Source organism: Trichosurus vulpecula, chromosome 6 (genome assembly GCF_011100635.1).
Source record: "Trichosurus vulpecula isolate mTriVul1 chromosome 6, mTriVul1.pri, whole genome shotgun sequence".
NCBI lineage: Eukaryota > Metazoa > Chordata > Mammalia > Diprotodontia > Phalangeridae > Trichosurus > Trichosurus vulpecula.
Window position 1 is genome coordinate 7,916,600 of NC_050578.1, and position 17,952 is coordinate 7,934,551.

Genomic DNA, 17,952 nt, shown 5'->3' on the forward strand with positions numbered 1-17,952 from the left:
CAAAAGCTAGTATTATCTATGATGGTTAAGACAATAGCTTTCCTTATAGAGATAAAGCAAGGATGCCCTTTTCGCCCAATTTAGTTGGAGGAATGCTAGTGATAGCAATAGAACAACAACAACAACAAAAAGAAATCAAAGGCACAAACATAGGCAAAAAAACCAAACTACTCTTATCTGCTGAAAACGTGAGGACTAACCTAGAAAAACCTAGATAATTCAGAAAAAAAAACCCTATTTGAGACAACAGCTTTAAGTAAAGAAAAAGGACACAAAATAAATCCACAAAAATCAAAAGCATTTCTCTATAGCAATTAAAAAATCCAGCAGGAAACAGAAAGGTTCCCAGTCAAGATAATTACAGAATGCTTTAAGTATCTGGGAAACACTCTACCAAATCATGCTCAAGAACTGTTTAGATAAAATTACGGACTGTTCTTTAAATAAAGAATCATTCAAATAAATGAAGGAAGATTCAGTGCTATGGCAGGGCCATGGCAACATAATAAAAATGACGGTACTACATAAAGTACCTTATAGATTTAATGCTATAATGAATAATCAAGAGGATACTTTATGCAGTCCGGCAGAATTCATTCGAAGGAAAAAAAGGTCTAGAATCTCCATGGAACTAATAAGCAAAAGTAGGAATAAAGGAGGAATGGCATTTCAAGGTCTCACATTACACTATCGAGCAGCAGTCATCAAAAATATCTGGTACTGGTTAGAAATAGTAAAAAAGGTCAGTGGAAGAGGCTAGATTAGGAAGAAATAGGGAGAAGGGAATAAACATTTATAGGGCATTTACTTCATGAAAGGCACTTTACAAATATAAGAAGAATCAGAAACAACTGACTGTAATAACCCAATGTTTGATAAACCTGAAAACATAAATCACTTGGAGAACAGCTCCCTATGTGACAAGACTTGCTGGGAAAACTGGAAAACAATCTGGCAGAAATTATATTTAGACCAACATCAAACATCAACTCCCCCAATAAGCTTAAAATTGAAATGTGACCTAAACATTCAAGTTCCCACAATAAAAAATTAGAACAGAACCAAATAAGGTACCTTTCACAGCTAGGTTTAGGAGGGAATTCTTGACAAAATAACGGTTATAAGCAATTATAAAAGACAAAATAGATTTTTTGATGACATGAAATTAAAAACTCTTACATAAAATTTATCTGATAAGAGTTTGATATCCAAGATATACAGAAAACCTGTAAACATACAAAAGACCAAAAGTAACTTTCTAAGCGGTAAATGGTTAAAGATTATTAAAAAAATTCTAAAAAGAAAAACTGCAAACTATTAATAACTATGTTAAACATAATCTTAAGAATAAGAAATTCAAATCAAAACAACCCTGAAATTTCACTTTATACTCAGTAAACTGGAAAAGATCACAAAAGATAGGAATAGTTAATGTTGGAGAAGTTGTAGAAAAACAGATGGAGCTGCAAATTAGTCCAAAGACTGTAAAGCAATCTAGAATTATACCAAGAAAGAGAATAAAATATTCAAATCCTTTGAATCAAAGATCTCACTGGCAAGCATATATCTCAAGGAAGTAGGTTTCATAAACACCAAAACATGTATAGAAGCACTGTTTTGTAAAATAAAAAAACTGGAAACAAAATAGAATCCCACCAATTGGAAAAAATTGTAGTATATGAATATACTGCAATACTACCACACTGTAAGAAACAATGCCTACGAAAAATACAAAGTTAAATGATGCTGAGTGAAGTGGGCAGAACCAGGAGAACACTGTACACTGAGTAACAGCAACATTCTTCGATGATTAACTATGACAGATTTAACTCTTCTCAGCAAAAGGAAGATCCAAGACAATTCTGAAAGACTCATGATGGAAAATGCTATACACATCCAGAGAAAGAATTATGAAATCTGAATGCATATCAAAGCATACTATTTTCACCTTTTTCTTTCTTTCTCGTGGTTTTCCCCTTTTGTTCTGATTCTTTTTCACAACACAACTAAAGTGTAAATATGTTAAACATGATTATATATGTATAAGTTATAGAGGGAGAAGGAGGGGAGAAAAATTTGGTACTCAAAATTTCACAAAAATGAATGTTGAAAATAATCTTTATATGTAATTGGGAAAAAATAAAATACTATTAGAAAAGAACACTTAAAATACGCAGTAAGATGGAATACTTATAAACTAATACAAAGTAAATGGAAACAAGAAAATAATACATATATAATGACTACAACATGTAAAATGTAAAAACCAGTATCACTAGCAAAAAACAAAACTGAAGGCTATGAAATGATGACAACTAAGAGTAGCTTCAAACAAGAGATACGAAAATACATCTACCATCCTTACTTGCAAAGAAAGGGACTCATAGACTACATTTAATATCAGACTTAACTGATGTGCTTGTTAGTAATTCTTTGAATCTTTAAGGTTTGGCTGTCTAAGAAAAGAAAAAGGGATACAATGGGAAAAAGTGATGTAAAAGTAAAATTCAAATAAGAATTAAAAAACTAAATGTGTTAACAATGCTATTTGTTATGATGGTTATACCTGTTTGTATCTTGAAGGTGGCTTCTTCTCATGGCATTTTTTAGGCATTTCGACCGCCTTCTTATAGGTTAAAGGCACCCCATATTTAGCAGCAGGCTTTGTAATTTTCTGTGCGGGAGCAGGAGATGCAAAGATGTGTCCCTGAGCTGGTCTTTTGGCTATATAAAAAACAAAGACACAAATTATGAAAAAAAAAAACTTTTTTTTAGGGCTGCTTCTTACCATAATTTTAATGAAAATCCTTTCAGGTTGTAACTCTTGAGTTTTAATTATTTAATTTCTAACCCTTCTTATCAAAGGCATCTAGACCCCTTTACTTTGAAAATATAATTGCTTCCAGTTCAACTAAATCAATCCAAAGCCATAAACACAAAAACTCAAAACACCCAATGCTAAGTACAGGGGCTGGAACACAGTTAAACACTTAATAATGGTTGATGATGATGACTGTTCTCTTCTAACAACAAAGCCAATAAATAAACACCAAATTTCAATAGAGAGGACAATTTACCAAACCAATCAGCTATTAATCTAAAAAACTATCAACCTGAAATGTTCTTAAATATTAATTGCATCATCAGTAACAACTAAGACATAATTTCAAGATGAATTAGCGTAGATTGAGATTTGTGGCTAAAGAATAAAGATTCTCAATTAAATCTACCTCAATACTTGTTGAATGAAAAACTGAATGGATTGGTAACCTCATCAGTTGAGGAATTCCCTCGAACAAGGCAGCTAGAGCTCATTCACACCTGCCCATCAAGTATGACTCTTATCCATGTGCTACCAGAAATTTGCTAGAGGACAGTAACCCAAGGTGCTGGAGACCTTTTTAGTTTCTTCAAAATCACAGGGGCACCACTCTAGCAACCTGATATCCCCTAATTATGCCTCCTGAGCATTCCATCCACTCTTTTTCTTCTATAATTTCTTGAATTCTCATTATCCTTTTCATTAGAGTTCCTAATTATGTCTTGCAGTTTGCTCACATGTATTACGCTCCTCTATACTGCCCTCTTATACTCATGTTTAATTCTTTAGAGGCAGATGCATAAGTAAAAGTGTTATAAAATGTAAGTATTGAAAGGATAGGCCTTGGTTCTCATGGGAAACCTGGGGTCGGTAAAAGAGCTCTGTCATTTTACCAAAAGCAATCGTTAACTGTTCTTCTGCTCAATTCTGGACTTGGCTCACTTTTCATCTATACAGTCAGTAGAAGATACACATGCTGTTGTAGAGCTTAGCAGAGTGACTGGCACACAGATGCTAGCTGACTATCTCTGTAGGGTGTGCATCATGTATTCTGAAATGATGGCAACACTCATTTTTCATCCACTTGGTCTTCCCTTGCAGACAAACAGAGCAAATTTTGTTGTATGATCACAGATCTCTTTCAAAAGGTTCCACAATGTTATGGTGCTTCTTACAAGCAACATGATATCAGCTGTAAACAGGAGCATCTGGAGGACCTCCTCATTCACGGGGAATCCTTCCTTGGACGCTGAACTGAAGCTCCTCCACCAGAGTGGTGAATATCCTTGGCAAACATACACCTCTGTTTTATGTCTCACCTGATGTTTATTATTAGAGGGTCATTGAACAAACTTATTTCTGTTGTTACACCTTCCAAGGGATGATATATGGATGGAAAATACCTTGTTATAAAATAGCCTGTAAGACAAGGTTTTATTGTGAGGATTTGCCTACCGCTAGACCCTAGATGACAGAAATGACTCCATATTTGACCCTACATGGCAGAAATGACTCCATATTTGACCACTGACTGACATGCCTGTTACCAGGAAGTTCCCAATACTGGTTTGGTTTAGTCAGCTACATGTAAGCAAAGCATACAAGGCTCCCCTAATCATAATCAGTTTAGCAAACTTCATCTAATTCTGGTATTTAAGGTTAGTAAACTTTCCTAATACAATGCCTTTGAGGTCAGCAAGACAGTGGGTCAGACTATTAACACCCAATGCCTCACTGCTTTACAAGTCCCTTGCTCTCTGTGACCTCTAGCCACAACAGATAAAAGGGCAAAGATCCAGAGATCTGGGATATGCATTCCAATGTCTGCCTGAGATATGTGCTAAGGAGCTGCATGCTGGCATGCCTGTGAGTAATGAACTGCCTGATTCATGATCCTTTGAGCACTTGTGTACGTCGATCACAATATCCTCATATTTATTCTACAAAATCCAATACTTTTTTTCATAATCGAGAAATAGTAAGCACGATGGAATCTTGTTATTTTCTACATTTTCCAACTAACTATGAAACGATAAAGATATGGTCCACTGTTGAATAAATGCCTTTGGAAGTCTACTAAAACCTTCATCAAGGATGACAATGATTCATGGAAAAACACCTCAAATATTTTGTATAAATGGGAGAACAGACACATGTCAGTAGTTAGTAATGTTCTCTTGCTTGTCCTTTTTTTCCCCAATATTAATAAGACCTAAGATTATTTTCCATGCTTTTTGTATTTTCCCCTCCTTCAGATACTATATATATCAGTATCTTGATATCCTCACAATTGTTTACCTCAAGCATAATTGTTTCCTACATATATATGTGGTCCAATCTCATTATTTTTCATCAAAGTGTTCTGTACAGTGCTACTTCTGCCTCTTTTGTAAGCATATCTGAAACTGACATTAGGGCCCAAGTTTGGTAGTTCTATTATCATTTATAGAAAAAATTTTTTTAGTGGTTTTTATAAATCTTTTGTTTTCTTTTCCCCATTTGTAGTTCTGTCATTGTAATCCCTGACTGCCCTTGGGATGACTTTACTGAACTCAGTACCTATCTTACCAAAGTTTCTGTAAAAGTTTTACTTTCAATTGCTTCAATCTGTTTTATGAAATGACATTCTCACTATCATCCACCATCCTTATACTCTAATCTGGTATTGCCCTTAGCTGCCATAACTTTTCTGTCAGATGTTTGCTAACTGTGGCACTGTCTGGGCTCTTCTGTTCTTCTTGTTGTGGTAACTAATTGGCAATGGTTAAATTTTTCAATGGAATAATCATAATCTGAGTTGATATCATTTCTGTTGTCTATTTTCCATTGCTGATTTTCAATTACTTACTTAACAATTCAAGGTTATACTGTTTTAAACATATGTCATAGCCCTTCCTCATTTTCATGCCTGTGTCACCGCCTCTTCCTCCTCCAACTCCTTCACAGATTCTGATCTCAGTTTTGAGAAGTTGGTGGCACAACTACATACAATAGTTCCCACATCAATAACAAGTTTTTTCTTGTTAAAATATAATCTATTTTTATGATGATATTAGGTGCTGTCCATGCCTGGTGCTTAACAATTTTTCAAATTTTATTTTTTTCAATTAACAATAATCTATTTTCTCTCCCTCTTACCTGCATACTCTTTGAAAAAAAAGAAAAACAAAACCTTGTAAGAAATATGACGTCAAGTGAAACAAATTCCTGTATTAGCAATGTTCAAAAAAATATGTCTTAATCTATACTATATTTAACACCTCTGTCAGGATATGAGTGGCATGTTTCATCATTAATCTTCTGGAATCACAGTTGATCATTGCACTAATCAGAGTTCTTCAGTCTTTCAAAGTTGTCTTTACAATGTTTTTCTTAGTATATAAATTGTTCTGCTGGTTCTATCCACTTCACTCAACATCAGTTCAGAAAAATCTTTTCAGTTTCCTTCCTCCTTCTTAATTTCATATGGATTAATAATATTCCATTATATTAATAAACCATAATTTGTTCAGCTATAACCCTAAGGGCAGCTACGTGGAACAGTGGATAGAGTGCCAGGCCTGGAGTAAGGAAGACTCATCTTTCTGAGTTCCAATGCAACCCAGACACTTACTACTTGTGTGACCCTGGGCAAGTCGCTTAATACTGTTTGCCTCAGTCTCCTCATTTGTAAAATGAGCTGGAGAAGGAAATGGCAAACCACTCCAGTATCTTTGCCAAGAAAACAATGAAGGGGGTCACGAAGAGTTACAGACACAAATGAAACAACTGAATGTCATCATCACCCCAACTAATGGCCTTCTCTTTTTAGTTCTTTGCCACCACAAAAAGAGCTGTTATGAATACTTTTCTACATATAGGTCTTTTTCCTCTTTCTTTGATCTCTTTGGCATATAAATCTAAAAATGGTATCACTGATGAAAGAGTATGCAGTTTTGGTTTTTGGTTTTTTTTTGGAAGGGGAAAGGCAGGGCAGTTGGGATTAAGTGACTTGCCCAAGGTCCTGCAGATATTAAGTATGTCATATGTCTGAGGCCACATTTGAACTCAGGTCCTCCTGACTCCAGGGCCGGTGCTCTACTCACTGTGCCACCTAGCTGCCCCCGAGTATGCAGAGTTTAATAATTTTGGAGGCATAGTTTCAAGACTTTCAATAATGCTTGGACCAATTCATGGCTCCACCAACAGTGCATTAATATATGTGTTTCCCCACAGCCCACCCAGCGTTTGTCATTTCTGTCAACTTTGTAAATCCAAAGTGTGTAAAGTGGAACTTCAGAGTTGTTTTAATTTGCATTTCTCTAATTATTAGTGATTTGGAACACTTTTTTGTATGGTTACTGATAGCTTGGATCTCATCCTTTCAAGAACTGCCTGTTCAAATGATTTGACCATCTATGATCTAAGGAATGGCTCTTATTCTCAAAAATTTAAATCAGCTCCTCACATATCTTAGAAATGGGACCTCGCCACAAAACATTTTCCCCATTACCTGTTTCACTTCTAATTTTAGTTGTACTGGTTTTGCTCATGTCTCCTCCTCTAAGAATGTTAGCTTGCCCCATTGAGGACAAGGATGAATTTGATAGCTTTTGCTTTATCTGTAGGGCTTATCATGATGCCTGGCACATAGTAGGTACTTAGTAAATTCATTTCTCCCCATTCTTTTCATATACAGATTTCATACACATCTACAGAGATGACATCTGAATCCCTAAGAGCTGATATTTACCAAGTAAAAGAGAAAGGAGCAAAGAAGAGAGGGGCCAGGACTGAGCCTTGGGAGACAACCACAATTAGTGGACATGACATAGAAGAAGATACAGAAATAGAGACAAATAATAGTCAGACAGGTGAGCACCAAAAGAGAGCGGAATCACCAAAAAATCCAGAAATGAGAGAATATCTGAGAAGAGGGGAAGCAGAGGTACTAAATGTAGACAGCTTTTCCCAGTTTATTTGAGGAGGAGATTCAGAACAACAGCTAGAAGAGATGGTAGGATCTAGTGTTTTCTAAGAACAAAGAGATTTGGGATCTTGAAAAATAAGAATATGATAATGGGGGGGAGGTCATCTGTTAGGATAAACAGGGGGAAGTGAACCAAAGCGTAGATAGAGTGATTGGTCTTTGTAAAGAGAAGGGCCACCTCTTCATCAAAGACTGGGGTGAAGGAAAAATATAGTAGGGGACAATATCAGAGGGTTATGAGATAAGGAACAGAGGTAGCTCTTGGAAAATTACCTCAATCTGGGGTGGTGGTGGTAATGAAATATGAAGCAAGGTTTTCATCTGAGAGTGCAGGATAGGAGATGTCATGAATGGTTTTAAGAGACAAGAAACGTTTTAGAACATTTTCTGTTGAGACAGCATAGGAAGGAGAAGGATTACTTTGTCGCAATGAGGGCCCAGTTAAACTTATATAACCTAGATTTGTAGTAGACTCATTCAGCACTGTTTCATGACTTCTTCAAGCTCTGTTTGGCAGTACATTAATAGGTGCAAAGGAGAAAGATGATGGGAGTAATGCAGAGATGGGGTCCGGCAAAGCATTATGCTTGGAGTCAGGATAGAGAACAAGGGACTTGATAGCAGACTATAGTATAAATTTGAACTAGTTCACCAAAGGGTCCAAAATGGAAAGAAAGGAGAGAATGGCTAGAGCAAAGGTAACGATCTAGGAAAATACTGAGGGATGGAGGGGTTGGAGGTCATAGAGACAAAGAATAGTGCTAAGGGTACAAATGCATAGAGATAATGGAATGATAAAAGGTTATAATCAGATAAAGGAATTTTGGAGTCCTAAAATATTGATTTGGAACAACTGTAGTGATAGCAAGAGCACGGGTGTGTAGCAGATGTGGGGTACAGGAGGTTTGCAAATTGCCAAAGCATAAAGTTAGATTACTTGAGGAAACATCAACAAATACGGTGGAAGTTTAATCTTACATACTGTCACACTTCAGAACATATCAGAACCTAAACATTAATGCAGTTTAATAGTCACCTGGTCTGGATTACACAAATTATTGATTGTGGAAACTAAATTATTTTATTCTATAAGGATATATATACTAGTTCAAATTATACTATAGTTAAACTAGATCTTTTCTTTTTTTTTTCAAAAAACAGATGAAAAGAATCTGAAGGTATGTTGTTTACCTGGTACATGATGAGCTCCAAATCTGTGAAATGCTCTGTGATTAAATTCTTCCGCAATAAGCTTAGATTAAAAAGGGGATTAAAAAGTACATTAAAAAGTTAGTCTTCAAAAAAAAGATTAAGTTAATTAGTAAACAATATAATCTCTATATTCCCTAAATAAATCACATTCAAATACAAATATAAAACTATAAGTCCAAAATTATAATTTAAAAATCAAATAATCCTTTTACTAAATAATGTTCACATTCTACTCTGTTTCTAAATTTATTTCTTGTTTTTGCCAACACAGATTCCATAAGGTAATGAAATTGTTCTCCCACACACACACTCAATGCTTATCCCTCCTTTCTGTATCTTAACTGTGTTGCAGGTTGTTGTGATAAAGTAGTGTAACAATGTAAATGTAAAGAACCCTACTTTCTAAAAAACATCAAACAAAATGAACTTCCCTCTAAAGAAGAGGGAGGGGATTACTAAAGCAGAATGTCACATACATTGTCATAGAAGATCATTGAATCATGTATTTTGCCTCAACTTTTTCTTTTTTACAAGGAAGGTTTCAATTGTAGGTGAAGGGTGAGGGAAAGAGGAGGAGTGATATTACCAGAAATGACAGTGATATTAAAAAAACATAAGATCATCAATAAAACATTTCTAAAACTATTCCTCCTCAGATTCCTCCTCTCCTCCATTCCCAAAAAGAAAACTTTTCCTTGGAACAAAAAAACACTAATAACTCATTCCATATGATATCATATATAATACTGAAACCTAGAGCTCACATGCCTAGTCTAGCAATCGAAGGAAAAAGTGTTATCATTGGTCTTTTGGAACAAACACTGGCTGTTGTATTTAATCTTAATTCTGATGTATTGCTTTAATTTCTGTTACTTCAATCATTGTGTGTATTATTCTCCTGTATCTATTTTCTTTGATCTTCATCAGCTCAGAAAGGTCTTCCCATTTCCCTCTGTATTCTTAAATTCATTTCTTATTACAGAATACTACTACATTCATATGCACAAGTTGTCCAATTATTCTCCAATATTTGCTTCCAGCCTTTTGGTACCAGAAAAACAAGTACTGTGAATGTTTCAGTGTATGTGGGAACTGCTTAACTTTCTCAGACTGCTAGGTTATTAACAACTAACAATAGGTATTAACAATTCAGTCACTCCTCTAAGATAGCTCTCCAAATTGTTAACCAGAAAGGAGTACCAGTTCACAGCATCAAAGGTATATTAATGTGCCTCTCTCACTGCCCTTTGAGTGATGACTGTACATTTTTGTAGAGAATTTTAAGAGTGTGAGGTAAAGTTGTTTTCATTTGCATTACATTATTAGTAATACCTATCACTTTTTTCATATGATTGTTCAAAAACTGTTATTTCTTTTTTTAAGAAACTGTTGATAATTTTGAGTCACTTGTCTATTACAGAATGGCTCTTATTCATATATTTGTTATCAATTTCCCTATGTAATTTAATGATCAGACTTTTAGTAGAGATGTCTAATGAAAAGATTCCCCAATTCTCCTCACCTCCTACAACCTTGATGGCATATCTTTTTATTCTAGTTGTATTTAAAATTTTTAAATGATGCAAATTGTCAATTTTGTCTTTTGTGATCTGCTCTATTCCTTGTTGAGTTGCGGTTTCTCCTTCTAGCCACAGAACTGAAAGGTTGTCTTCTGCTGTCATGTTCTAATTTTTTTTTTATGAAATCATCTTTTGTATTCAGGCTGTCTATTCAATGGAACCCCTACTGAATCCTACTCTTCTTCCTTATCAGGGTATGGAGGTGACATCAACAGAGCATAGGCTTGGTAGGTTCAGGATAGTCACAGGAACAGACTATGTCTCCTCTATGAGCTCCAGTCTAGTTACAGTGAACCTGAGGGACACTCTAAGTGGGATGGAGAAACATAGGATTAGCCTATGCAAGCTACAATACGTAAAAAATGGAGCCCTGCACAGCAAAGGCAGCATCAAGGATGTTACAAAAATGTAAAATTGGTGTAAAAAAAAATGATGGGGCACAACATAATGAGAGAAAGAACAGATGAAGACCAAGCCTTCTTGAAGGTATTCATGAGATGTGTCAAGATATTTAAAGGAAGATCTCTACCATACTGCATAGATTCCCTGTGGCAGATTTAAAGGAATACATAGACAAGAGTCACACAGGATGGAGCTAGGAAAAATATGCTTTATGAATTGCTAGGCTAACAAAATAGCTATAACATCAGTTCAATTCAATTCAGAGAATATGCATTTGCAACCAGCATTGGAGAAGTATTGCTGAGCATGTAAACTGTAACAAACCAGCAATTTATTAAATGTTATATCATAATTTTGATCAAATCAAAAACATACCTCAGGTGTAAGAAACTTTTCAATACGTTTGGCTATGAAACTTTTCTCCAATATGGAGTTAACTGATGGTCTATCCCTAGGATTCCTTTTAAATAAATGAGAAAGTAGACTACGGAGCTCAAAGGAATAATGCAAGGAAACAGGAGGAAAAGATCCAGAGATGATCTTCAGTACTAGGTTTTTCATATTGCCAGCTTCAAACTAGAATTATAGGGAAAAAATGTAAATAAACAGGTGAAATTATCCACTTAACAGCAATAATTTTCCACTCCCCCCATATTCAATTTTATTTTCTTTAAAAATTTTAACATTAATTTTTAAATTTTGAGTTCCAAATTCCCTCCCTTCTTCTAGTCCCTTCTCCCATCCATTGAGAAGGCAAGTAATATCTCATTATATGTGTGAAGTTATTTTCACATTAGCTGCGTACCCCTAGGTTCCTATCAATTTAGACTATTAATACAATTTCCTTCCAAATATTCAATTCCTCATGAGTTTTTTAATGCAAAGTTTACTTGCTTCACTATTTCTAGATTGCCTGTAGAAAATGACGCAAATTCTAACAAAAGCAAATGCTAACATTTGGCTGTAAGTGTGTTAAGTTTTTTTTTTTTTTTTATTCAGTAAGCAACAGGGTAAGATTAAGTATTTAACCAGGGTGAAGAACTTACGTTGACAAAGTATGACTTTATAACCACAGAGGAAAAATTCAGAAAAAGTGAAAAATGAAAGAGTATTACCCAAAGGTGGAAAATCAGTGGCAAAGTTTCATTCTGGTAGGAAAGTAAATGTGTGAACTTTGCCTTCCCAGCTAGGAGCAGAAAATTCTCACACAGGCAACTGAAGTACGTGAACCCATATTTTTTCACAAAGACTAAGTGATTCTCTGAAATTCTCCAAATTTCTTCCCTCTAATAAAACTGAAATCAAGATGCTATTCTAGAGTGTTGATTTCATGTAAACTGATTATCTTATGCTAACACTATATTACCTTAAACTGCGACCCTATAAATGTAGAAAATGCAGGTCTATATCAATATTCTGAAGCTTGACAAAATACAACCTCCAGTCCATCGAGGCTAAAGAGTGATATAAGTATGATAGTCTGGGAATTAAAGTGAATTTAGTTTTAGTAAAAAGTAAAAAAGAATCAGAAAATTAAGCCTTGTGCCCCAAGATAATAAAAAGCAAATGTGACCTGCATTATATGCTCAATAAAATATAAATTGGGGCAGGGCTATTTGCATATACTTTACAAAAGTATTTACTAAAGGATTCATTTGAATACTGTTCTGCCCAGGGCATTTAAATATGAAATTCAATTTTTTAAAAAAATTTGATTTCATATATACATTTTAAACCTTTCAAGAATATTCGAGAAAATTCTAAAAGGACAGAAATATACTTTCTTTCCTATTATTCTCTAATTCTACTTGATTTTTTTTGTTAGGTTAACTTTTACTGACAAACAAAAAGAAATAGCAAAAAAAAACAAAAACAAAAAAAAAAAAAAACAAAAATAAAATCCCCACTAAATTATAAAACTTAATTCTAGTTAGAGCTATCTAATTTACCAAGAAGAAAATGCAAGTGGTGTCCTATGTGTCCCCATTGGAGGATTTTAGTGCAATGAGAGAGCCCTGAAAGGTCTTAGTAGACTTAATTAAATCTGCAAATGGCTGTTTGGTGGTGGTAGCAAAGAAAGGAACAGGACATTTCCACTGTCTCACTCCCTGTCAGATTAAAAAGTGAGCCAAAGGAAAATATGTGTTGAATTTTCTTTTTCTTCTGGTAGAGGGATGACATAGCTCAAGGCATAAAGAAAAAACAAAACGAAAAACAAGCCACTCATCCCAAGTAGGTCAAAAATGTGACTAGCTGACATCCAATTCTACCACACTTTGCTAATCATGACTGTTATTACTTAGCTGCAACTACCTTTTTGTAAAAAAGCCTTTGAAAAAGAAATATTAATATACTTCTACCCAATGTTATCCATTGGTTCCACAAAAGCTCTATATTAGGTGAAAAACTGCTTGGGGAGGGGGATGAGCGGGTAGGGAGTGAAAGCATAATTCCATAGGAATAATTGTATGAATGGAAGATATGTCCCTGAGTGCTAGAATTTAGGCAAAAGAAGCTTAAAAGATATTTACAGATATAGCTGAGACTCCACGGTTTTCATAGTGACAATACTGACTTCTTTCTCCTGGGAACCGGGAATTTCTCACTTGGTCAGATACTCCTAGTATCTGCCCATTTTTTTCTCATCCAGGCTAGAAATTAAGAGGCAGCAAAGTTCAAGGATGGAGAGAGGCAGAGGTGGGAAAAGGCAAGTCAGCTCCCCTTGAGACTTTATAGTGCTGCTCCAATGCTCAGCAATTGCTTTCTTATCCTCTCTCAACTATCAAACATCCCCTGGCAGACTACTAGCATTATCCAACAGAGGGTAGAACATTTCTGCTTCAAGGGACCAGGTTTGGGTGTAAGTGTTTGTGAAGTTACTATAAAACACAAGGTTGGGACAAAGTTGTGCAAAGCTCGTCTTGCTACCTGAGAATGTGCATACATGAAAAGTATGCACTCTAACTTTTCATACTGCCTATCATATTCTAGATCAAGGCTTCTTAAACTTTTTCCACTCATGACCCCTTCAGTGCTTCTTCAACTCTTATAAATCTAGATATTTAAGTTTTTTTCTAAAAAATTTTTAATCTTATTTTAAAAGTATTTAAAGTTAGAATAAAGTGTTCTGGCAAAGACACTGTGTGGAATCCTTTAACTGAAACTAATTCTGATTTTTAGGAGTCTAGGCAATATGATTAGCCAAATTTTAAAAATTCATATTAAGTGAATCAATTTAATATTAACTTTAAATTCAGTTCTGGGGCTAAATGAGACAGCATGGGTGAGCAGACCAAGAGCTGGCCATAGAATCCAGGAGTCCTGGGATCCCTTCAAGTCCCAGCTCAGATACACACTGGTTGTATGACACTCTGCAACTCCCTTAACTGTCCAGCGCTCCAGGTGCTGACTTGCATTGGTAGACCAAGTTTCCTACACCAGTGACATCACAGTCTACCGGGGTGGGGAACCTTTGGCCTTGAGGCCACATGTGGCCCTTGAGGTCATCTAGTATGGCCATTTGACTAAATCTAAACTTCACAGTGAGGACCTAGAGGGCCACGTGTGGCCTCAAGGCTACAGGTTCCCCACCTCGGTCCTATCCTCATTCCTATATATAGCTAAAGAAATTGTTAAAAACAAGCATAAAAATACTATTAAACTTAGGAAGAGACTATAGTTGCCCCTTACACATTACGGGGGTTAGAGGCATGACACTCCCACAATCTGGAAAATCTGTGTAAAATTTTATGGCCCTCCCATTCTATCACAGAAGAAGTCTGAATTTTTTCATTTTCTTTTATGGGATGTTTACAATACATTATTGTAAAATTCAGGCTGATATTGTATAATACTGTACATATATTTTATGCATTTCTGAGTTCCTAAACCTTTTCTGCATTGTCTGCTGGCCTTTGCCTGTTGTCTGTGGCTTCTGCAAAACTCCCCCAAAATTCCCATTTAATTTCTTATGCTGACGCAAGATGGGGAAAGTCGCAATGTGTGAAGGATAACTGTATATCTAAATACAAATGGCTAATTAAGCAAAATTAAATTTATGCTTAGGAGAAGATAAAATAAGAAAGTCCAAAAATATGATCAACAAAAATTTTACCACCAGTGCTTTGCCACCATTCAAAAGATGTCAAAGGACAAAAGTAATGAAGAGTACATTGAATTCAATGCAAATAACTTTGAAGTATTAAAGACATACTTACTGCATGTTTAAGTGTACACATCTCATATAAGACACAACCTAAAGCCCAAATGTCACTAGAAAATAAAAAGCCAAGAAAAAGTATTTCTATTAGGTCTTTAAAAACATCAAGTTCCTGATGTTAAGATAACAAATGTATCCATATCTCCCAACAAAAGCAGAACCAAAGTATGCAAGGACACCTTTAGGATCAAGAATAATAGATCTGGGGCTGGAAGGCACAAGAAGCCAACTATTTTATTCCAATCCTCTTATTTAATAGATGAGGAAGCTGCTGCACAGAGATGTTAAATGAGTTGCCTAAGGACATAAATGAGCGGTTACCATGTGGCAAAGTCAGAATTTGGAAACAGGCCTTCTGATTCTCCCAAACCAGTATTCTTTTCACCACACTACACTGAAAAAGCGAGTGGATTAATGACCTCTGAGATGCTTTCCAGTTCTAGATCTATGTTCCAAAGTAAACCTAAAAATATGTGGCTAGCATATTTTATTTTTAAAAAATTATAGGGGCAGCTAGGTGGCGCAGTGAGTAGAGCACTGGTCCTGGAGTCATGAGGACCTGAGTTCAAATCCAGCCTCAGACACTTGACACACTAGCTGTGTGACCTTGGGCAAGTCACTTAACCCCAACTGCCCTGCCTTCACCCTTCCAAAAACAAAACAAAACAAAATAGAAATTATGGTGAAGACAAAACACAGCATTCCAATAGAATGGGATACTCCTTGAAGGCAGGGGACTGTTTACTTTGTATCTCTGTATCCACAATACCTTACACACATTTAATAATGTTTGCTGAATTGAACATAGCAACTTTAAATTTCAAATACCGCAATTTTATGAAGAAAAATGGGAGAAAATCCAAAGTTGCCATGCATAATTAAAATGGAAACAAAATGGTTATTTCATTAAAAAAACCCAGTATCACGTGAAATATTATAGTGTAAGGATATTAAGTTCCATATAACTTCTGAATCAAATATAAGAACCACTTGTTCTCTGAACTAGGTTTAAATAGAGCAGAATAAAATTCATCCTCAGGTGACTTTGCCCTGATGACTTTTCGTCTCACTGCAGAAAAGCACATTATAAATTCATAACCCAAATGGCAATTAATTTTGAAGAGACAAATTTATCAAGAGACAAAATTGCAAATTTGATTACATCTGTTTAAATTTTAGCTATGGTATAATATTAATTTATAAAAGTGCTTATCACAAATTAATGGATTTGGCAAAACTGTACTAATAATTTTTATGGAAAAGTATAAAAAGTAGGCATCTTGAGAGAGGACAGAGCAGAAACAATCAGTATTCTAGAATTTCAAAAGCATATTACAAATGTTAATTCATTCAGTAAGATTCCTATCTTAAAGATGAACTCCAATGAAAAAACTTTGATTCATACTAGGTCACAGTGGCAGAAATAACATTAAAATTCAGAGGTCTCTATTTTGCATATCTTTGCTTAAGAGCAAAGTAAAAACTGGCACTTCTTAATTCAATAAACATTTAGGTACCTACTGTGTTCAAGGCATTGGTGATACAAAAGAAGCACAAAGCAGCTCAGGTCAAGGAACTGACTTACTGAGTGACAGAGAAGTGGATGGGAATACATGCACACAAAGAAGTAAATGCAAAGAAAACGTAAAAGCAATACAAAATAATTTCATGGGGATAAGGGAAATGGGAGAAATTAGGAAAGACCCTTGAGCCATGCTATTTGAAGAAAGCTGGGAACTCTTACAAGGCAATAAAGAGGGAACAGATTCCAAACTTGGGCCTGGCCACCTGTGCAAAAGCAGGAGATGGCATGTGTATGGGGACACCTAGCAGATTAGTTGGATTAGCACCCAGAGTATGTAAAGAAGAGCAATATGTAATAAAACTAGAAAGGAACCCTATTTGGAAGTAGGATGAAAATTTTGAGTTTTATAATGAAGACTAAAACATAGCGTCACAAAAGCTTTTTGGGTAGGGGAATGACAGTTGGATACATGTTAGGAAAATTATTTTGACAGTTCTGTGGAGAATGCATCAGAGAGAAAGAAAGCTGGAACAAGGATACCCATTGGGAGACTGTTTACTCAAGAATTATAAATAAAATTCCTTCACAATGAACCCCATTTTTATTGTTTCTTTGCAATATTGGTTTTGGCCAAATTAAAGTGCTAGAAGCCATGTTCCCAGGTACAGAACTTAGGAATGAAACCAAGCTGGGGCTGTCTTGGCTACCTCCCCGCCACAAAAAGGTAAAGAGGCAGCTGTCATACACATATCACCACAGTTTTCCTTTTCCCACGTCCTGAATCTTTTGTGCAGTTTTGTTTGGTGGCAGTTTGAGAATGAAAGGAGATTTTGCTTAAGTGGTTTGACGCAGAAGAAACAAGGACTGAAGGAGAACTGACAAAGAAAAGTCTTCTCTGTACATAGAAGGTAAATATGACCGAATTATAGATAGAGCTGGAAGGAATTCAAGCCCCTCACTCGAGTTGAGGGCTTGAGTGATTTGTCCAGATTCCACCATTCCTGCCACTGTTCCATGTTGGCTCCTCAAAAACAAGTTCTTTGCTTTAGGAGAGTAATGATTCCTTTGGTCAAGGAAACAACAGAAAAAATACTTGTTTGTCCACAGTTATGTAAACTCAAACAAAGCCAGGCTTTCATGAGTCACTGATCAGGTTACTTAAGTGGCTTTTTGCAAGAAGCCTTTTTTACACTGGTGTTCATGGTGACGGAATTTTACTCATTC

The 17,952-nt window shown here is 35.5% G+C and overlaps 1 protein-coding gene across 3 annotated transcripts in view; it reads right to left on the minus strand.

The window, feature by feature from the left end:
* Positions 1–17,952, minus strand: part of NEK1 (NIMA related kinase 1) — a 204,331-nt gene that overhangs the window by 150,283 nt on the left and 36,096 nt on the right. For all 3 annotated transcript variants that reach the window (XM_036762736.1, XM_036762737.1, XM_036762738.1), the window contains exons 9-12: positions 15,202–15,256; positions 11,360–11,560; positions 8,982–9,042; positions 2,567–2,724 (exon numbers count right to left, since the gene is read on the minus strand). In XM_036762736.1, the coding sequence (XP_036618631.1) occupies positions 2,567–2,724; positions 8,982–9,042; positions 11,360–11,560; positions 15,202–15,256 (475 nt within the window). The remainder of the gene's footprint in view (positions 1–2,566; positions 2,725–8,981; positions 9,043–11,359; positions 11,561–15,201; positions 15,257–17,952) is intronic.